Genomic DNA, 22917 nt, shown 5'->3' with positions numbered 1-22917 from the left:
GAGGGAAAGCTTAGAGGATGTTAATAAAGACTTGTAATGTACATGTAGAAGTAATATAGAGCATATTGAATACCCAATACATTGTTTTATACAAGGTCTACTCATGACTTCTTCCTTACAAACGTGCTTGACTGAGATTGCTGATTTAAAGTGGAATTTTTTAACTGCCTTTTGAGTTTCCTCCCCAAAGTTATATATTGTCAAGTGTTTGTAAAAGCTGTTAATGGCTATTCTATGCTAGAAAGTTGTGTAAAATGTGTATACCCACTAATAAAACTAAGCCCCTTAGCTATAGACCTCTTTGCTTATATTTAATCTTTACAGTAATAGTTACTGCATTGTCACCTTCCAGATGAGGGTTAGTTCTCTGTTTTCTACTTGCAGATGAGAGAAGAGTTCCGTCTCCACAGTCCCATTGAATGCTTGGTCTCTGAGACTGCCAACAGGGGGCCAATTAGGGACAATTATAGGATTGATCTGTGTATTATGGACAATTGTCCAGTAGGATCTACACCGGGGGTCTCAAACATGCGGCCTGCGGGCTGCAGGGTTATTTCCTGCGGCCCGCCATAGGCGCCGACTCCACCAGCAGCCAAGCTCCCCTCCCTCCCGACCACATAAGGAATAGTTACAGGTGTTTATATTTTATTAAAACCCCGCCTCGTATTACAGTTTTAAAAAAGTTAATACATTGACTTTTAATAGCATACTATATTACTCTTCATTTTTTTTCATTTTTGACTATATTTTTGTATCATTGTATTAAAAGGTTTCACTGATGCGGCCCTCGGGCCATTATACTAGTCCTCATGTGGCCCTCATGGTGATTTGTGTTTGAGATCCCTGATCTAGACAGACTATCAACTGATTTCATATGGGCTACCCAGGCAACTGTCAGGGGATAAAAATTCTCTTGATACACTAAAAGAAACAACCTATTGCAGAGCTGTAAGGCTCTGTGTATCCCACTATCAAGCGATTGACTCAATACATCCCAGCCGAGGAAAGGGATGGATAGATACATGCAGTAGTGTCTAGTAAGCTGGGAGTCAAGAATTCTACATTCTCTTCCTGATTTTACTACTGACTCTTTGTGACCTTGACCACCTCTGTGAAACGGGCAGAATACCTACTGTGACAGACCCAGACCAGTGGGGTACAGGAGTCTGGTAGAGGGCAAATATACTGGTCACTGGATGAGTAGTTTTCTGTTCCCTGAGTGACCAGAGCAGGGGCTGCACTAGAGTAATCAGGAACCTGCTAGAACCAGTTAGGGCAGGCAGGCTAATTAGGACACCTGGAGCCAATTAAGAAGAAGCTTCTAGAATCAATTAAGGCAGGCTAATCAGGGCACCTGGGTTTTAAAAAGGAGCTCCCTTCAGTTTGTGGTGTGAGTGTGAGGAGCTGGGAGCAAGAGGTTCAAAGAGCTGAGAGTGAGAGGGTGTGCTGCTAGAGGACTGAGGAGCATAAGCGTTATCAGACACCAGGAGGAAGGTCCTGTGGTGAGAATAAGGGAGGTGTTTGGAGGAGGCCATGGGGAAGTAGCCCAGGGAGTTGTAGCTGTCATGCAGCTGTTACAGGAGGCACTATAGACAGCTGCAGTCCACAGGGCCCTGGGCTGGAACCCGGAGTAGAGGGTGGGCCTGGGTTCCCCCCAAACCTCCCAATTGACCTGGACTGTGGGTTCTTCCAGAGGGGAAGGTCTCTGGGCTGTTCCCCAACCCACATGGTGAATCTCTGAGGCAAGAAAATCTGCCAATAAGCGCAGGACCCACCAATATAGAGGAGGAACTTTGTCACACTACCTAATGGGGTGCTGTGAGGTTTCATGTTTGCATTTGAAATCCTTGGATGGAAGGTCCTATGTAAGGGTAAAGTGTTACTATCTATATCTATAAATCATTCCAAAGCATATTTCCCCCAATACTTGCTTGGCAGAAAGAGTTGCCCACCTCCTAATACCACAAAATTCAACAAACCTGGTTCAGAGAAAGTATCACTGATGTCATCATCTTTGTCTTCCTCATAATCTTCTTCCTCATCATCATTTTCAGACAGTTCATGCTCACTGCCAAACCCCTCATCATGGTCCTCATCTTCAATATCTTCCTCATCCTCCTCATCCTCTTCAGGGTCTCCTTTGGTTGGCTGCTCACCCAAACTGTCTGTGACAAAGAGAGAATAATTGTGCTCTTCTTTCTTCTGTGAAGGATCTGAGACAGATGTGCTGGCAGAAAGGCTGCTCTCCCCCACAGCTAGCCCTGGAGGTTCCTGGGGTGGGCTGAGGAGCAGCTCCTGAGTCTCTTTAAAAGGCAAAATAGGAGTATTATGACTCTGAAGGGAATCTATCCCTTTCCTCTCTTGTCTCTTTGCTACAGCTCCACAATAGCAGGTGTTCTCCTTTGCTGCATCTGCATGTGCCTGGCTCAACACTGGTCTGCTTTGTGGTAATGGACTGATCTTTACTTTTGCCTTTTTAACATAGTCTTTACATTCAACGTGACTGTTCACCTTCTCATTATTGTACACATTGGTCTTCATGATTTGTGTGCTTGAAGTGGGCTTGCTCGCCTTTTGAACACAGTCTGACAAAGGCGCCTCAGCCTGAATGTTCTTTGAGGAACACACAGGGGCTGCTGCTCTACTTGTGATTTTTTTCCCAGGTAACAGAGAAGTTAAAGGGTTTTGTTTTACACTGAAGAGTGAATCCGAGTAATAAAGTGAATCTGACACAGGTTGAGAGTCCTCACTGTTAAGCTGGGCCAGAGTTGGAGTTTTACTTATCACCTCTTCATCTTGGTATGGGCTTGAGAAATCATCAAGGCCCAGGTAATCCACTTCTTTTGTTCCCCAGATGTCACAGCTGGTTAGTTTGGTGTACTTAGTTAAGTCTTCACAGTATGTGTCCCACTGCTCCCAGTTTGAGGTGAAAGCAGCTTCATTATCCAGGACGTCTGTAAAAGACTCTAGATTTTCAATATCTTTGCAGTCCTCCATAGAAAGGAAGTTGTCTCTGGAGCTCTGTTGATAGTCCATTTCTCTGTCCTGTGCATAATAAGACAAGTTAACAAGGCACATTTTATAGACCATCCAGCTGCCTGGTCTATAAAAAACAAAAAACCCCAAAACAAACAAACAAACCCCCCAAACACTGAGTGCTGGTGAAGTGTACCAGCCTGATGGCACATGAGGCCTTTTTATCCCAAAACCAGACACAGCACAAGTAGCTCAGCGTTGAGCTAAAGCAGGGGTGGGCAAACCACGGCTAGAGGGCCGGATCCAGCCCCTCAGGGCTTTGGATTCGGCCCACGGTATTGCCCCCCATGGCACCACAGGCCCGGCGCCACTCTCAGAAGCGGCTCCCAGGTGGGGGGGACAGAGAGCTCCGCGTGCGTTGGCCTTGCCTCCAGGCACCACCCCCCACAGCTCCCATTGGCCGGGAATGGGGAACCGTGGCCAATGGGAGCTTTGAGGGAGGTACCTGGAGGTACGGCAAGGGCAGCGCACACAGAGCCCTCCACCCCCCCTCTCCCCCTGCACCCTGCCCCCCAACTCCCTGCCCTAAGTGCCCTACCTGCACCTCGCACCCCAACTCCCTGCCCTGAGCTCCCTCATACACCCCACACCCCTCTTGCACCCCAACCCCCTGCCCTGAGCTCCCTGCTGCACCCTGTACCCCCTGTGCACCGCAACCCCTGCCCTGAGCCCCCTCCCGCAGTCCGCACCCCTGCCCTGAGCCCCGTCCCGCAGTCCGCACCCCTCCTGCACCCCAACCCCCTTCCCTGAGCCCCCTCATACACTCCGCACCCCTCCTCTGCCCCAATCCCTTGCCCTGAGCCCCTTCCTGCACCCCCTCCCACACCCTGCACTTCCTCCCGCACCCCAACCCTCTGCCCCGGCCCTGCATACAATTTCCCCACCCAGATGTGACCCTCGGCCCAAAAAGTTTGCCCACCCCTGAGCTAAAGTATCTTTTTAGGGGAAAGGTAGGAGCATAGTTTCCATGCTCCATCAATTCTGGGCTTCTCTGCTGAGACTGCCAGCAAGGGTACCGGCCAATTGTGTTATGGGTTTTTGTATTGTGTGCACACCTGGCCACTGGGAACTGGACTAAGACCAACAATTCATTTCATATATAAAAGAGCCATCAGATGGAAATTACTTTAGTTCCCTACTCACCTGGGTCAGATTTATACAAGTGACCAAGAAAAGAAGGGCTCCACATACCAGCCATTACCAATGCCAGATATCCCAACCCTGAAGAACCTTGTTCTAGCCAGATCAATCAAATAATGAATATGAGCAATCTTTTTTCCTAGTCCATGCATGTCTGGTATAGGAAAAATTAGTTATTTCCAACATAAGCTTAGTTTACATTTTGTTCTGTTCATGTGTCTCATCCTCACCTTGGGGGAATGTAATGTCTTTACTAGAGAAGACTATATTGCTTGGGACTTATGTCTGCAAACAACATCCCAGCAGCCATACACCTATCTGCTCAATCTGAGGCTCCTGAACATAAGACATACCAAAGCCTCTGCTGATGGTTAGTTTTAACAGCTTCCTGTAAGTGAAACATCCCAGTTGGTGGCCTGGTGGTTGGGGGCTACGTCAGTAATAAGTAGTAGTGAATAATCAGACAGCAGACCTTCACTGATCAGCTCCCTATAGACCATCCCCTCATTTACATGGGAAAGGAAGATGCTACCCAAAGGGAAAAAACAAAGTAACTTACTAGTTCATACATGAAGTCTGGATCTGAACTATTTGCCAAGAGATCTGTGCTCGTCAGCGTCTGTTCTGAAAATGTGTGGCACTGAAAGGCATCCCCAAAAGGAGGGTCCATTCCGCTCACACTGGGCTACAACAAAATTGTTTGATTTTGTTAAGCAAGCTACAAAAGTTATATAAATATATACCTATTATATTATATGCGCACTCCTACACCCCATATACCTCAACTTTGAACTTGTTCTATACTTGCATTTGGAAGACTTTTAGATGAACAAATAAGCAAACAGCCAGTTAACGATATCCAATGCTTTTACCCACATGAGACACTAAAATTTGTATCCATCATGTAGCTGCTAGATAGTTGCTCATTTATTCCTTTTTGTTGTTGATTTGAAATTCTCAGTTGTTTGGTGAGCTTAGTGATATTTTAGTGCTTGTAGAAGTGACAGACTAATACCCCTGGCTCTAGTCAATACTCTTGTGAATGGGCACTATCTAAGTTTTTCATCCACTGCTTCATCGTTGGGCCTTAATCTTGCTTTGCAGCACCCTTACTATTCTAGTCCTGGAAGCTTTAAGTACACCTCAATTATTTCAATCCTGGGTAGAGATTGATGATTTTACCAATTTGTTCCATTAGAAACCAATTGCACATCTACTGGGGGAATAGGTGGAACTTTGTGTAGAAACATTTTGCAGTTAGGTTAGGATTACTGGCCACAGAAATAATAAGTAAAAAGACTCCTTCCTGCTTTTTGCCCTTATTCCTTATTTTTTACTCCTGCTTTACTGTTTCCACCCCGTCCTCACGAGACATCACTCATTAGTCCTGGGAGCTAGGGAGGAAGCAGCATTGCATTACTCTCACCTAGAGTTGGGCTGGTATGTGAATCATTGCAGTAATAAAAGACTGTTCCAGGCACCTACCCTCATCAGGAAGACAACTTTGCTGAGTCCTGTTTTATGACAGAGACTACATGACCAGTCATATCACTACCAGGGCCCAGAAATTCTATGGAATTTCTATACTGATTTTTGCAGCAAGGGTAAGCATTTAGTGTAGTATTCCCAGATAAGTCACAGCAGGATACAAGACTGTCAGAGAACCAGACCAATTATATCTCCCTATTTGTGTGTGTGCGTGCGCACAATAATGGAGCAGTGTAATGCTCTGTCAAAACCAACAGCCAGTTTAAAAACAAACAAAACAAACAAACAAACTGAAACAATGCTATGAAGCAATGGCAGTTATGGCTGCAAATGAGTTACTGCTATAAGCCTGATTTTTGGTTTCCCTCTAAAATCCACAAAAGAAGTCACACTGGACTCAGACTGGTAGAAGTCAAAATTTCTTCTATAAAATTTGAAATGAACTGGACAAGAAGTTTCTGAATTAGGACACTAGCAGGTCATAATTTGTGGTGTTTGCCTGAAAACCCACCTTGCTAGTAGGTGGTGATCTTGCTGGAAGATAAGTGTGTTTGACTGGCTCACTCTGCAGGTGGCTCATACGTCCACAGACAGAGAGGTAAAAGTGGCTCCCTAGAAAGAGTACCTAGGGTATGGGTTAAGCAGCCGTGAGAGTTAACAACTCTAAGAGCAGTCAAACCGGAGGAGAAAACTTGAGCTTTTAGTTTTGTTTGTCCATTGATGATTACTTTATTATTAAATAAAGCCAAATCCTATAAGGGGACAGTTTTGACTCTACCCAGCATCTTGGCTTTAACTTAAAACAGATTGGGAAAGGCATCTCACTTGTTATAATTTATACTCTTCTTCTGAAGGTTTCTTGTTAGCTCAAAAGAATCCTGTAATTTAACTATACTTTTAAAAATGCAGCAGTGTATGTGTGTGGAGGGAATACTTTACATAAGTAAATCAACCATAACACACACACCAGGCTTACCTGAGGCATTTCCAAGCCCAGATCCCCCAAATCCAATTCCAAACTTCTTGTTTTCTTCACTTTTGGATTCCTTTCCAGCTTTACTTCAGTGTCAATGGGTAGCATATAACTCATGCAATGAAAGGGATAGAGGTTTTCCCTGAAATAACTTCAGTTCACACACATGGAGCTCTTCTCTCTTTGTAGACTTCTGTGTAAAATGAACATACCAAACACCAAAAGTTAACCTTTATTGTACTACAAATTAAGAGCCACAAAAAGAAGAAAAATACAGGGTTTTTTTTCCTTCAGAAAAAAAAGTTAGTATCCCAACATGATCACTTCTGAGGGAGCAAAAAATAAAAATCCCCCGCAAAACTGAATAGACCTCATGCTGGAACATGCTACAAGAATTAGTTCTCCTCTCCTCCCACACCCTGGTGTAAATGAAAGAGCATGGAACAAACAACACCTGTGCAAACCTTGCTGCTAGTTTAGACTATTTTCCATTTCCTTTTGCCTCACTGTGTTTGTATGTCCTCTATCTAGATTGCGAGCTCTTCAGGGTAGAGACTGTCTTTCCACATGTCTGGAAAGTGCCCAGCATACTTTTAGGTCAATACAAACAACAGTCTTCATACATTTAATATCACAAAGTCAATACATTCTAGAATGAGACTCATGTAATCATCATCTTTTCCAAAGTGGATATTGAGGGCATACCTGTTTTAGTGTTTTCCCCATCCTTCTCTTACAAGTTCAGCCCATCCACCTCAAGCTACAATTTAATCAGTTTCTCATGCAGTAACATCTAGTGGCAGAAGGGAAGTGCAGCAGACACACTCACTATTAAAAAGGGGAACTTTCCTATTGGAACTTAAAGTTTGGGCCAATTCCAATTTCGTTACTCTTCCACTGACTTCTGCCTGGGCCTGGGTTGTTTTGATCCAATTTATTCAATAGTAATTTACTTGACTCAGTATCTTCTGTAGTCCCTTGGATAGTTCAAATGCATGATTGGAAAGGAGCCCTTATTTAGGCAATCCTGCATTTGTAACCACATGAGGAAGCAAGGCTATGAAAAGGCGAAGTACTTGCTGCAAACATGACAAAAAGCTCAGAAGATAAATGATGGTGAGTGCAGGAGAAACTGATTTATACATCAGAACTAACTAGCCATATTCATTCCTGGTGTAATTCCACTGACAAAGGCTGTTACACCAGGGATGAATTTGGCCAAATATTTATTGGCCTTCCTTCCCACACCCCCAAAAACATGAAAGTCTCTTTAAGGAATGATATGCACTGCCTAGATAAATCAGACAGCAGCAGTGTTGTATAAGTATTAAACCGAAATCCCAACTATCAACCCTGAAACAACAGTGCAGGAATATCAGTTGAAATGTATTTCCATTTCTTTTAATGTAATTTTTTTATTTTGCACACAAATCTCTTCTAAAAGTGAAACCACTTGCTCAGATTACTTAAGTTGTCATTTTTAAATGCAGAAATAGCACTAGTAATGTTCTCCGACAGCAGAGTAAACATGCCAGGAAAAAAAGAATCCTTTTATAGACGAACTAACACAGGAAGGTAAATTATTCCTTCCCACTGAGATAGTCTAACATTTTGTATATTGAATTTAGTATTTTTAAAAAGTCATTTATATCTTAAGGTAAGTGAAACAGAATGCAAACAAAGCTCATGCCACAGCAAAATAAAGTGGTTTTTAAATGGCAGAGTCACAAATATAAACAACAACAAAAATAAAAACCCACAAAGTTTCAGATAGCCCAAATTTTAACTAGGCAAGACAGGTCCTCAGTAAGACAATGCAAATGCTTCCAATGAAGCCACCCCTTTTAGGACCTACATGTCAAATAAAAACCAGCCAGTCTTTTCTGAAGTAAGATTTTCTTTCTAGCCTCATATTTCCAACAATCCCTTTTTTATTTTTGTGACAACTGATGTTTAAACTTTCTGGGAGACTGCCTCAGGGCATCAAGTGTGCAGCCCTTGTCTGTCTCAGTGCACTGAAAACTACACAAAGAAGAGACATCTACAGAGCAGGCTTGCTCAATGCTGTGAAATTTCACATTAGGTCGCAAAATAGATTTTCTCATTAGTCTAATGCAGGAGCAAAACTTTGCACTTTAACTTAAATTTTAAAAAAAAGTATGGAAACTCATTTTGGAGCCTGGCTTTTCATATTTGTAGCTGGGGGGATGGGGGATGGGAGGCAGGGTTGAGGAAATGGATCTCATCTTTCAATACTAATCTGCACGTCAGAGTCTCTTTGCAGTTCTGTATGTTCAAAGGGATCAATTTTATCTTCTATAAACTTAATATGCCAGCATCTTAATGATTTTTGGCATCCAGAATATCTGAAACTGCAAGTCTATGGCGTGTCAAGGTCAAATTCTGCCTTTTTACAATCCATACAACCCCACTGCCTTTGATACACAAGGTATAAAGTCGGGGCAGAATTTTGCCCAAAGCCCTATGGCAATGGGTTCAGTAATGATTTGACACTTCCCAAAAGCTTCTCTGCTCCTCAATCTCCAGAGTCTGCAAGTGTTATGAAGGTTATTAAGGAACATATCAAACTCTCATAAATTTAAGTATGGTAGTTGTTGATCTCCAACATAAACTCATAGTGTCATATTCTCAAATGTCTCGTGCCCTTACTTGACTAGGCAGAATGTATTCAAATAATCATTCTTTTTCATATATCTTGTAAGTTTTTGTTCTTAGTCCAAAATCTCATCAGAACACTTCAAAGATGGTACTTCAATCATACTTAGATAAATGCTAATGTTCATACTCTATGGGTAACCTCTGGTATTTACTGGTAGTTTTGAGGACAAGACAATTAAATGGTAAGAAACAGTGAGGGGCACAAGCTAATGACGCAGTTAGAGATTCTTAGTCTACCGTGTTCTCCACATTTACTATAGAGCAGGTCTGCCTTTTATTCTTTTCCATTCCTAAATTCCCTGGAATCAAACTTTATTATAAAACAAAATTAAACTTACTTAACATTTTCTGGGGCTGGTAGATTATAATGTAATGCACCAATCGACAATGTCTATGGAAACATGGGTTTAAAATCTGAATTGGTTGGAAAGGAAAATGAGTTTGTGGATCTCAAAGGACCCATTTATCCACATAAAACTACTATACAGTTCATCCATTATAAACAGTCTGTGCTTAAGACCACACTAGACCAGACTAGCAGGGGTGCTGCAGATCAGGATTCAGCATACTGAATACAAATTTGAATGAATGGAAGAACTGAAGGGGGGCCTAGAATAGGAGTATAAGTAATACTGAAGATCAGTACACTTGCAGAGTTGTATGGGAGCACTTGCCCTTTAAGAGAGTTCCATTAATTCCTTAAATAAACCATTAGAGGATACTGGGCATTGGTAATGTAATACACCCTTTCACTTCTAAATCACTGATGCTCCATGTGGGTTGTGATTATAAAGTTATAACCAACCCCTGTTCAGTGGAGTTTTCTAACTGATTATCTTGCTGGTGATCTTAATAGAAATGCTAAATGAACCACAGAGACAACTTTCAAGCTGGACCCTCCAATGTCAGGGTTGTTACATTGATGTGGTAGTGCAGAGGAGCTCGCATTGCCACTTCCTGTGTTGTATTTTATTCTCCCAGGTTGTAAATCCATCACCTTTCACCAGCATTAAATTCACTCAAAAGAAACCCCAAAGAGAAATTTCCAAACAACTGCAAGAGAATCTAGCTGAATGGCTTTACAATATACAGTGCACCTCAATCTGCAATATGAATTTTGTACTTTAATTAGTTATGAGCAAGATTGCTATTTCATGTTTGTGATGTTAGATGCACATTTTGTACAGTTTGAAAATAGTAAATATAGCTATATCTTTTGTTAAGAACTTGCACAGTGCCTATTATCACAGCAGCTAAGCACTTAGTTACAGAGTTAAAGTGCATTACATAAACAATTACATTTTCACTATCATGAGAAGTGTTTCAGCTGCTATTAATATGTCAAAGTTCCATTTTTAATACCAGAAGAAAGGGAGGAGAAAACATGTTTTCATGACTTCCCATGTGTACTAATCAATATTTTATTGATATTAATATTTGTACATGATTTGGAAGATGAAGAAATATAACTTGAAAGTTTCCCCAAACACCTATTAAGCCTGAGGACGAAGCTTATTAGCATAGGTGAAGAATGCCAGAGATGTCACATCCCCCAAAATTATGCCCATGTAATTTAAGAAGAACAACAGTATATGCTAGGTGTGTGTACTGTACTTAGCTGTAGCATTAACAATAATTTTTTTTTAAGTTAACTAGATTTGTCTCCTGTGTTTTTGTTATAGCTTCTTTCCTCTTCCTGAGTTTATTTCACTTTGTTTTCTGTTATGGACAACATATCTTCCCCACGACCCCCATTTGTCTCCCTACATTAAGTTCTGTTCTATACCTCTTCCCTTATATTTTAAGTCTCACTCCTCTTTCTCTCCCCAACCCACTCAAGATGGATCTCTTTTTTTGAAGGGTGGAATGTCTTCCTCCAACAATAGATGATTATGATGGTCCCTTCTCGCCTTAATGTCTATGAGTTTATAAATATATGTTGAAACTTCCCCCTGCCAAACCTGTATATGCATCCACCTGCACCTGCCCAGAGGCTCATTTCCCTCACCTCCTCCAACACCAGGATCCTGATAAAACTGCAGCAGCACAACCTGAGCCATTGTGCCTTTTGGCTTCTCCTCCCATCCTGAAAAGCAAGCAACAGCTCAGGACACTCTACTCCCAAGCTCTCCTCCCACATTTTAAGAAAATGATGCCCTGCTGAACTTTTCTGCTATCAAATTCTTCCACTCTTCATCTTAGAGTAGTAGGCCCTAGGATCATATTGCTTCCAGGTTGCCTCTTTCCCTCAGAAGAAGGAACCAGCAGCTCCAGTGGCTCTGCTCCCTCTCCCCAGTGAGATTACTCTCCCAAAACAAAATTTCTATTTGACAAAAGCAGACTGGTCTTCAAGACATGTAAGTGGTACTATTAACCAGGGTGGGCAACCTGTGGCCCATCAGGATAATCTGCTCGCGGGCCGCCAGTTTGTTTACATTTGCACGGCCACCCACAGCTCCCAGTGGCTGCAGTTTGCCGTTCCCGGGCAATGCGAGCTGTGGGAAGCGGCAGCCAGCACATCCCTGCGACACTTCCCACAGCTCCCATTGGCCGGGAACGGCGAACCGTGGCCACTGGGAACAGTGGGCGGCCATGCAAATATAAATAAAAAGAGTCTGGCGGCCAGCCAGCGGATTACCCTGATGGGCAACGTGCAGCCCGCGGGCCACAGGTTGGCCACCACTGTATTAAACAGAACGCTTGGTCTGCAAGCAGGCATCCACTGGGCTATAACTGCACAAAACAGTGATCCATACTATTAATAACTTTAACTACTACAGCAAACAAGAAGAGTATGGTACTAGATTAAAAAGAGTAAATTCATAGTTTATTTGAACACATATCCTTATGCAAGAATTTCAGCCAAATAGCTCAAAGGTTACTCAGGCATGCTTCATTTCTGCAAATTACATAAGCAGACTAACAGATGCCAGCAACTGATCACTGCTTTTTCACTGCATGTCATATTTCAAAGAGACTTTAAACAATATTATTGCACTTAAGATTCTTAAAAAACCCACCAACCATCTATCCCTTTTGTAATAAAATGTTAATTTTTCTGTGCATTTTGGGGTGGGCAGAGGGGCTGGTGTTGAATGGACATATCGGACTAAATAATATTTTTAAATCATTGAGCCCCGCCTGCCTCACTGTTTTGCTGCTGTAGGTGCTAATAACAACATATTTCAAACAATAGCACCGTAAGGCCAAGGATCTCAAAAGGTAAACATCATTATTCCTCTTCTAAAAGGACAGGGAATTTGAAGTACAGGAAAGTTAAGTGACTTGCTCCAGGTCACAGCAAGTCAGTGGAAGAATTGGGGATAGTACCCAGATATCTTGATTCATATTCTTGCTCTAACCACTACACTACATTCATCTTTAAACTCTAATACTACCAGCATCACTTTCCTCTGAACACCTGCTGCAAGGACATGTTATTCAAGAAAAACCTCATCAGACCAAGTGGAAAACTGCAGCAGGTTAAGTGCAACAGTGAAGGACTGTTTTGTATTTTCATCTGTATTCAAGTGCTACAGGTTACACTATTTTCAGGCAAGTTAACAGCTTTCAATTAATTCTTAAGATCTTTTAATACTTTTAGGAATCAATTTTAACTGTGAAAGGGATTCATTAGTATATTGATTTTACCAAAGTACTGTAAAACTAGAAAAGAGTTACTTTCACAAGATATAATTATGAAACTGGTTTCTTCTGCTTACGTTTCAAGGGAATTCACTGTTAGAAACAGAACAATGAAGAGAGAAAATGAAAACAAAACTAAGCAATTATATAACTGATCTTTTGGAAGGAGTGTCCTAGCATAAGCAATGCTATAGAGATGTAGAATATGAAGTCATCGTCTCCACTCTTCTGCCAGTGCAGGGTTAGATCAGAGTCTTTGAGGAGGATGTGAGGGGCGCAAAGAAGGAAGAAATCCTTAATGCTCAGAAAACCCCTGGGTGAAGGGAAATGTAAACTTATTCTAAGTCCTCGTATCGTGGAATTATATTTTATATTTACGGAAACAAAAAAAGTTATATTAACTGCCGTCTCAACACAAAATGCTTCAAACTCACATATTTTATAGCCAAGAAGTGTGCAAGTGTAGTCAATTTATCCATTATCAAACAACTGATAAAAATATAATCCAATTGCCCATGCCATCCAAAAACCTGTAGGAAATGTAAATGAACAAAACCAGAAGTGTTTATTTTTTCTTAAAATGAGTTATGACACAGGCTACACTTTAAAGCCTAAAGCAATACATTCAAGTAATCATCCCCTAGCACAGTGTTTCCCAAACTTGGGACGCCTCTTGTTTAGAGAAAGCTCCAGGCGGGCCAGGCCGGTTTGTTTACCTGCCGTGTCCGCAGGTCTGGCCGATCGCGGCTCCAGGCCAACAGGAGCTGCGGGAAGCGGCGCGGGCCGAGGGACGTACTGGCCGCCGCTTCCCGCAGCTCCCATTGGCCTGCAGCGGCGAACCGCAGCCAGTGGGAGCCACGATCGGCCGGACCTGCGGATGTGGCAGGTAAGCAAACTGGCCCGGCCCGCCAGGGGCTTTCCTTAAACAAGCGGCATCCCAAGTTTGGGAAACACTGCCCTAGCACCAATCTGTTAAGCAGGTTTTCCAATATATTAGTTATTCTGTGTTGCAGTAGAACCTCAGAGTTACTAACACCTTGGGAATGGAGGTTGTTCCTAACTCTGAAAAGTTTGGAACTCTGAACAAAAAGTTATGGTTGTTCTTTCAAAAGTCTACACCTGAAAAATAACAATACAGCTTTGAAACTTTACCATGCAGAAGAAAAATGCTGTTTTTAACCCTCTTAATTTAAACGAAACAAGCACAGAAACAGTTTCCTTACCATGTCAAATCTTTTTAAACTTTCACTTTATTTTTAGTAGTTTGTGTTTAACACAGTTCTGTACAATATTTGCTTTTTTTGGTCTCTGCTGCCTGATTGCATACTTCCGGTTCCAAATGCGGTATGTGATTGATCGGTCAGTTCCTAACTCTGGTGTTTGTAACTCTGAGGTTCTACTGTACCTCAAATAAATGCTCTCATAGGGTATTATATGCTTGATCCTCAAGGAATCTCTCTGATGCAGATAAATAATTTTTTCATTGTACAGTTGGGAAAACTGGGGTATAGGGTTAAGTGGTATGATGTATCAGAGATGGTCTCCTCTGACCACTAAATAATGCCTCTATCAAACACAGACAATCCTTTATAAGTTAGCTAGTGTTTGTACAGCACTTGAAAAGTACTCAGAATTATAACTCATTTCTCACTCCAGGAGCTGTACTATCAAGCAATGAGTTTTACAGGCCATGTGATCATTATCCACTTTCCTTCAACATCAACCATACCAGGTTAGTTGACAATCCCAAGTACACCAATCACCTAAAATATCTCAGACCTAGCAGTTTCCGCCCCTTATTTAGGCTGCCCACAATGAACATGCACCAGGTCCCCCCCAAAACTTCTGTATCTACATTTATTATTCTTACTCCAAACAAAAAAAAAAGTGTAAATGTTATAATTAAAAAAACCACAAGGGTATGTCAGCTGTGCTCAGAAGCAAGTGTCTGACATGCAACCTAGATGTCAGCCCACCTTTTTATTACTCTATTTTGAATTCAATTCTCTTACAGCTTGAAAGACCATGAGTCAAGTCTCATCACACTTATACTGGTTTTACACCAGTGTGACTTCAAGGAGTTACCACTGATTTACACTGTGAACAAAACAGGCCTACTGTGCTTTCAATCCAGAAATTAATATTTCAGTATGTACAGTTAAAAACTTAAAATAAAGAATCTAGTCTGTATTGGAGTTTGAAAAAAGTGGAACGTTTTAATTGGTTAGTTCAGAATGAAAGATAGAAGAATTCTGGTCCTGAAATTAAAACACTAATTATTGGATCAGTTACTGAAAATAATCCTCTAAAAAAATACAGTGTGCCTCACCTATGCACACGCCACAGTTGTACTAAGGAACTGTCAAATCACAGGGATGAGATTAGGGCATGCCTCATAACTCAAAGGGATGGAGAAGTTCAGTAGTTCACCAAAAAAAGGCCTTAATCATACAAAAAGCTCCCTGGCAAGCAGATGCCAGCTGAAAGCCCCATTGAAGTAGAGGAGGGTCCTTGTAGGTGCAGAAGTTTACCTATTTGGTGACCCATTGATTTGAAAGAGGCTCTGTGCCAGGATCCATCAATACAAAGCTCCTTATAGGAATGATCTCATGGAATGTTAATATTTTCTTATTTATAAGAAAAGAACGGAAAGAAGGATGATCAGAAAACTCATGCTTGGATAAACACCTTAATTTGTTTTAAAAGGGAAGTAATTCAGATTAATATTGGATTAAACTCCACTTTTCTAGAATAGTTAGTGAACAGTTTATGACATTTTCTGAATTTTAGATCAAACGTTTTTTGTAGAACATCAATACTGTGTATGATTATTCCTCATTTAAAAAAGCCAGAAGTGAACAGACTCATGGGGGAAAGAGGGAGGGTTTAAGCATGAAAAGAGAGAGAACATAACTTTAAAGTACCAAGTTACAGAGAATCTGTCTCCTTAACAATAAATGAAGATGTTTTACCCTCAGTTATCTGATACAAACAAACAATATTAGTGATGAGACAGCAAGGAATTAGGTCTGCCATGAGTCAGAGGGTAACTAGGGGAGCTGGTCTGGGTATGTGTGGGGTAGTCACAGCAGCAGAGGGGGTGTTCCACTAGTTTTGTAAATTACTTCTTATCCAGCATGTGCCTCCTGACACCCCCTTGGCTTCAGAGAGCAGAAGCTCAACTTTCCAGCCCAATCACCTGGATCAGGCATCTCCCCTTTCTGCATCGTCCCGGAGCCCTACCTGTGTCTCTCCCCGCCACCTCAAAGGGGAAGGGAGCTACTCTTCCTAGCACACCCCTGGCTGAGCCCGCCCGCCTGCCTCCCCCAGCTCCGACCCAGCCCCCACAGGCGTTGTCCCCCCTTGCGCCTGGACCTCGCCCCCTCCTCCTGACCCACTAACACACCTCCCAGCCAACATGGCCGCCCCACCAACCAGCACCGAGCGCAGCCTAACCCGTGACACAGCCCGCCCCACCCCCTTCCCAACCTGATTGGCCAACCAACCTCCCAAGCTCGCACCCATTGGCTCGAACCGCCGCCACTCACCCGCCCAGCGGCTCTTTCAAGCTAGTGTGAGGCAACATGTAAACAAATCACTTTCATAGGCTCCTCAGCTAGGCAGTGCCGCTCCCCCCCACTTTCAAAGGAAAGGAGGGGGGGGCTACTTCGCTTCAGAGGGAAGGGATAATGGAACCTACTCTCACCAACTACAGCGTCCAGGCATGAGGGGGGGAAGGGGAGAGACAGGGGCAAGAGGCTCGCAGGCAGCTAAGTTCGCCCCACAAATCCCTCTATAGGGAAGGAAACAAGGACGGACCTCCAGCTACTTTCCAGGCCTGTCACAAGCCTATGACTCCTCCAGGAGCCCACGGATCCCCCGCCCCACAACCACAAACTAGTTACATAGAGTCACAGGGCTCAGTTGGGAGACTCCCTCACCCGTTTCCCACCCAGCTGTCGCCTGTCTCCCCTATTTGCACTGATCCCTTATATACTGAGGGCTAAACAATCCCTTCATCCATACTACCAGAACCCACAAAGCCCCTGGAGGGAAGGCGCTTTAATCCCCATGACCGTACAGTGCAGGCTCTGCTCCCAGTGCCACGGCACAGACGCCTGATAGATGTAGGTTGCAATGGAAGCCGACAGGCCACTAACTCAGTGCACGCCCCTGCACATGCTGCTGCTTTCCTTTGCAGTCTCTTTCAACTCCTTCGGCTAGTAACTTGCAGACATTCATTTCAAAGGCCTAAGAAACGACAGCAGTACAATCAACTGTGCCAACGGGTCAGACACCTCGGAAGCAGAGAAACTCAGACATCTGCCTAGCACGGGGCGGTTCCGATCATACTACCAACAACCGCCCCCTTGAAGGAGCACAGGGAAGTGTCTGCTGCTCTCCACATCTCTATCAGCGTGGTACCTCCCCCATCCCATGCGCCTCTCCAAAACCAGGAGAGGGAATCGGAGGCAGACACACCCCTTTTTCACCCTGGCCTCAGTACCCCGGTCCTTCCTGGTGTGTATCAGCGACTCTCCTGACCTACTCTGGCTGCAGCCCCTGTACCCCTCTGCTGGGTTAAAGGGGCAATAAATGCAGCCCCCCCACCCCGGCAAGGACTGCACCAGCCTCCACACCGCTGCCCCCAGCCCTTGTCCTGCCATGGGCTACTAGTGCAACAGTCTCTATAGCCTCCGCCCTGCCAGAGGCTGCTGCTGCTGCTACCGCCACCCCCACGGCCCCTCCCTGCCCGAGGCTGCTGCAGCAGCCTGTCCCTCACCTGGCGTCCCCCCGACCCAGCGGGGGAAAGGGATGTCTCAATAGGGGGCGTCGCCCATCCCGCTCCGGCCCGGACCCTCCATGCTGCTTTGGGGTTTGTTTTGTTTATGTCTCTTCCTGACGGGTTCCCGGAAATCGCGTGACTCGCCCCCCTCACGTGGGAGGGGGGGGTCTGAGAGCAGGCCAATCACAGAGAACAATGCACAGGGCCTATCAGAAGCTGCATAGCACGGATTCCTCTGTCATGTGACAGCGGTAAGTATGTGGAGGGGCCCAGTGGGTGTGGGGGGATTGGTTCCCCTGCCCATATAGGCTATGCCAAGAGTGGCCAAAGTTAGTGACCCTGAGGCTCTGAGCTGCATATATCGGGGGTAGCCGTGTTAGTCTGTAGCTACAAAAACAACAAGGAGTCTGGTGGCACCTTAAAGACTAGCAGACTTATTTGGGCATAAGCTTTCGTAGGTAAAAACCTCACTTTTATCCACGAAAGCTTATGCCCAAATAAATGAGCTGCATATATCAATCTTCAGAAGTTCAAGAGCTGGAGTATGCCTGCCAGGCCTGGGGGTTTCAGCCTTGCAGGGAAGGGGGTCTCAGGGCTCCAGCCCCACAGGAGGGATCTGCTGGGGCTTGGGGCTCCCCTGCGGGAGGCACCTACAAGGGCTTGGGGTTTCAGACCTGCAGGGATAGAGATCTCAGGGCTCCAGCCCTGCAGGAGGCACCTGTTGGGGGCTTCAGCCTCGCTCCTGCTGAAGCCCCCAGCCCCAGCAGGCGCACCCCACAGGGCTGAATCCCTGAGACCCCCATCCCTGCAGGGTGGAAGCCCCTAGCTCCACCACCCCACTGCAGGGCAGAAACCGGGAGCTTCCCTGCCCCCCTCCCCCCCCCCCCTTTAACTGTAAAAGAGCTGAATCCGGCTTATGGGCCACAGTTTGGCCACCCCTGATATATATGCCATACAGGGTAGCAGGTGGTCCCAAGGGAGTTTCCCCACCCAAGGATCAGTGGGGTCTCCCAGGGAGTCACCCCATACTCAGGGCTATGGGACTCCAGGCCCCACCAGATGTTCCTCCACCCCCCTTAGGGAGGGCATGCCCCACAGTTTGGGGTCCTCTGCCATATGGTATAAACCCTCAATTAAAAAAAAAATTGAAAGTTTGAGCCACATTTGGTACCTAAATCTCTCCTGCAGCCTATAAGCAAAGGCTCTGAAGCTAGTGTGTATTGTAGTGATATGCGAGTTTATATATTTTGTTCATTTATTTTTTTCCTGGCCATTTTTTACTGATGAATTTAATTCTATTGCCTGTAAGTCTAGGTCTGTTAAATAAAGAAGATGTAAAGAATAGTGAAAAAATCAGTCAGCTTCAAAACGCCTTCCAGATCTTACTAATTACTCCTTAGATTAAAACCAATATATTTGGAAAACCTTATTTACTTTCTGCTGTTTAGACTGCTCAGTTTACTTTTGTACTTACTTCACACAGGCCAACACAATTATTAGTATTTATTTGACACTATCCAAGAATGTGGTAGTTGCCTCACAGTACAAACAGGAAGACATGGTCACTGTCTTGAAGATCTTAAAATCTATTGCCTCAGTTCTGCAATGTGCCAGGCACAAGCACAGCAGTCTCCCTACACGCTACTACTTGTTGGCTCAGGACCTAATGTCAAATGGAGGGGTAACAAAACAGTAATGAGAATAAGAGAGGATGGACAGAGCTAACATCAATAAAATAATGTTATCAGCAAAAGCTTATGCACACCATGATGGAGCAAACAATTATTGTTTAAGAATAAATAAATGTCTTTCCCTCATCACAGGTCAAAGAGGAGACGTTAGTGGCTTGGCAGACCAGTTCAAAAGGGCATTCCATGCATAGAAGACAGTGTGGGTAAAGCAGCGCAAAGAGAAGTAGACAATAGGACAGAAGTCATCTGTAGAAATGGTGACCACGTGCACCCTGTATTCACACTCTACACATCACTGTAATAATCTTTGTACAAAATATGCTTCGATATTGTTTGAAAACTAATAGCTTGCTGGCTAATAATATCATGGTGGAATGCATGTAGCAATATGTTAGTTTGTGAACAAAAGGTGAAATCATGACTGAAGTGTGTTTTCCAGACAAGTCTGGGGAGTGGGTAAATCCGTTTCTCAAAGACAAAGGACAAGTTGAAACCTCTAGCCAGGTGTCACCAAAGCTGATAGGTAATCACCTACCAAGTGGCTATTCTTGAGAAAGGAAGCGGGGCAGGAACAAACAGATCTGCATCTTAGCAAATAGCAGCTTTTCACCACCAGTCTCTTTGGCTATTGTCTGCACCTTTTAGTGACACAGTTGTGCCACTACAGCAGTGCTGCTAAAAGGCACACAGCGTAGTCGCTGTTTGTCGGCAGGAGAGAGCGCTCCCGCAGACAAAAAAAACTTCCACCTTCAACGAGTGGCTGGAGAGCTCTCCTGCCGACAACGCACTGTTCACACCACCACTTTTCATCAGCAAAACTTTTGGCGTTCAGAAGTGTTTTTTTTCCCAAAAGTTCTGTCATTCAGGTTCCAGTGTAGACAAAGCCTTAGTCTCCATCCTCACAGCAGGAATGAACTTTATCTAGGGGTAACCCTCAGGAAAATGCAATTTCAAAGGGTGACTGAATTATAAAAGAAGTAAAAACACCCCAAGTTCTCTTTCCTTATCTCTCTCTCTCTTTTCCATGTAAGACGACAAAAGAAACAGCCTATGGCCTTTTGGAGCAGATTGTGACCAGAAATTTGGTCCGCCCTGTTGCTAGGAGCTTTTGGTAAGAATTTCACTTTGAACCAAGTCTAGTTTGTTAAGTTTAGAAAGCATTTTATCTTTATTTTTCTTGTAACCATTTCTAACTTTAATGCCTTATACTTGTACTCACTTAATCTCTTTATAATTAAACAAACTTGTTTTATTCTTTAATTAAAACTAATCCAGCATTGTCTTTAAACTGAACCATGTAGGTAATTCCAATTATGGTAGCAAATGTTTGTATATTGATATCCTTAGAGGGGCAATGGACCTACTATTGTCCAGAACACACATTTGGGGGGGGGGGGGGGGGAACCCAGGACTGGGAGTGTGTTGGGTTCACCCAGCTAGTGGTAACCAAGGCTGCTGAATGCCAGAGTGTAGCTGGGGTCTGCTAACAGGCAGCTGGGGTCAGAGTTGCTAGACCAGGTTATGGCTATAAACAGATACTCAGGGTGTAACCTGCATCCTGTTTGGGAGGAGCCCCAGCAGCAAAGCATTGTGAGACACCCAAGGTTGCAGAGAAGGGGTGACACAGCCTGTCACTGGTCTGGATTGCACAGCACAATGTGGGGAAAGAGGTGAAGAGAGAAGCAGACAAATAGGACAAAATAGTCATCTGTAGAGATGGTTGCAGAAACAGAGAGAGCCATATTCTGTAGGAATATTCAGTTCTGTCAAAGCTGAAACACTTCACAAAATCGATTTAGTTTTAATGGAATTTCATTTCAGAAGAAAACCAACGATGTCAAAATGTCCTGTTTTGACATTTTCAGAACAAGACATTGATTTTTTTTTGTTTTGAAATGATTTTCATTGTGCATTTTTCAATTTTGTATCTTATATTGCACATAATTTTAAAAAGACAAAATTAAAAAATGTTTTAATTGACCCAAAACAATTTTTTTTTAATTTCCTTTATGAGGGATTTTGGAATTTTCAGGTTTCATTCCAATTTGGAATGAAGTCAAATTTCAAAATCCTTTAGGAAATGGAATTTCATCTTCTGCACAGCTCTATTAGTCTCCTTATAGTTAGTTTCATTTTGGGGTTTTCATCTGCCCACACTATAGTGCCACATTTATGGGTTGCAAATAGTTCAGAACAAAATCTAAATCCAAACAGTTTTAACTGATGTTTACATCTTTAAAAATTAATTTTATTAATTTCAAATTTTATTGTAAAAATAACTGTTAGCAAGACAAGATCAACAGAAACAACAGCATCAAAATAAAAAAAAATCAGGGTTGTTTAGAGAGAAAACAGTACTTGGAAATCTTGGACGGACACCAACTTTAAAAACAAGTTGAATATAATCAGCAAAGGTTAGCTGGTCTAGTTTTAGACTTAACGTTATATTAAATGGCAGAAAAAACAATAGTGTTAATAGGCAGTTTTGTAAATCTTTTACAAGATTTACATTTTGGGCTTCAAACTACCTGTCAATGTACAAAGTATGAGATAAAAAGAATAAAGTTCATGGGATGGGTTTCACCTGTGATGACTTTGAAACAGAGAAGTATCTCCAGAGTCCAGCTGAGTGAGCCTCAGAAATTCAGCTGAAGGAAATAAATACCAGATTGAGGAATTTCCCTATATTTTATGCATCAGCATGGTGAGCTAACACTTCCTCTCTGAGACAGTTGTCAGATAGTTAATGTGAAGAACATTGGAGGTATCTGCATTTTTTTTTAAATGAGTATTATGCGGGCCTCTTTATTTGATTACTATCATGCTGTCTGCTCCATGGGTGCAATGAGTTAACACAGTCCTGGATGGCTTTTTTCATGTCTGCCGGAAGCCAAAGTCAATAGCTTTAGACAGCCCTAAGTACTAGTGCTTAGCAAACACCAGAGGTGTCAAGGCCTTTAACCGTGTGTCTATCCAAGTTGGGCACGGCCCCCCCCTACCGTATGGCAAAGGGGGGAGGGGAGTTTATGGATACAAAGGAAAGGGAGTTGCCTGGTTTTAAAAAGAGATTCTCCCTGAAACTGAGAAGAGACTTAATAAAAATTTGCATGGAGTTAAACTCGTCTACTCCTCTTTTGGATAATAAATTAATAGGAACATTATTTATCTACACAAAAGTCTGCTTTGTGACTATTGCCGTGGTTTCCTACTTCACCAATCCACCACTTTCCTCATTCAAATTCCTCCTAAACTCATATCTGATACCTCCAAGTAGTTAATTTTGTAAAAGTGCTGAATTATATCCTATGTCCCAGCATGGCTCTTCATTTGTTGCTCAGACTGTAATATATTCATGCTAACACCTGTCTCTGTGTTTTTTTAATAAATAAATAAAATAAATTAATAGAGATATCCCATCTCCTAGAACTGGAAGGGACCTTGAAAGGTCATCAAGTCCAGCCCCCTGCCTTCACTAGCAG

General features: G+C 43.2%; 1 protein-coding gene across 1 annotated transcript in view; it reads right to left on the bottom strand.

Annotated features, from left to right (window-relative positions):
- The window catches only part of CREBRF (CREB3 regulatory factor), a 30508-nt gene extending 12679 nt beyond the window's left edge, over positions 1-17829 (bottom strand). Inside the window, exons 1-4 of the mRNA XM_024199342.2 lie at positions 17745-17829; positions 6641-6830; positions 4736-4861; positions 1980-3045 (exon numbers count right to left, since the gene is read on the bottom strand). Of these exons, the coding sequence (XP_024055110.1) occupies positions 1980-3045; positions 4736-4861; positions 6641-6754 (1306 nt within the window). The 5' untranslated portion in view covers positions 6755-6830; positions 17745-17829. The remainder of the gene's footprint in view (positions 1-1979; positions 3046-4735; positions 4862-6640; positions 6831-17744) is intronic.
- Between the last annotated feature and the right edge of the window lie 5088 nt (positions 17830-22917).

Source organism: Terrapene carolina, unplaced genomic scaffold (assembly GCF_002925995.2).
Source record: "Terrapene carolina triunguis isolate 2854851 unplaced genomic scaffold, T_m_triunguis-2.0 Scaffold629, whole genome shotgun sequence".
Taxonomy (NCBI): domain Eukaryota; kingdom Metazoa; phylum Chordata; order Testudines; family Emydidae; genus Terrapene; species Terrapene triunguis.
The sequence above is the reverse complement of the archived record's forward strand: the minus strand, read 5'-3'. Positions and strand labels throughout refer to the sequence as shown.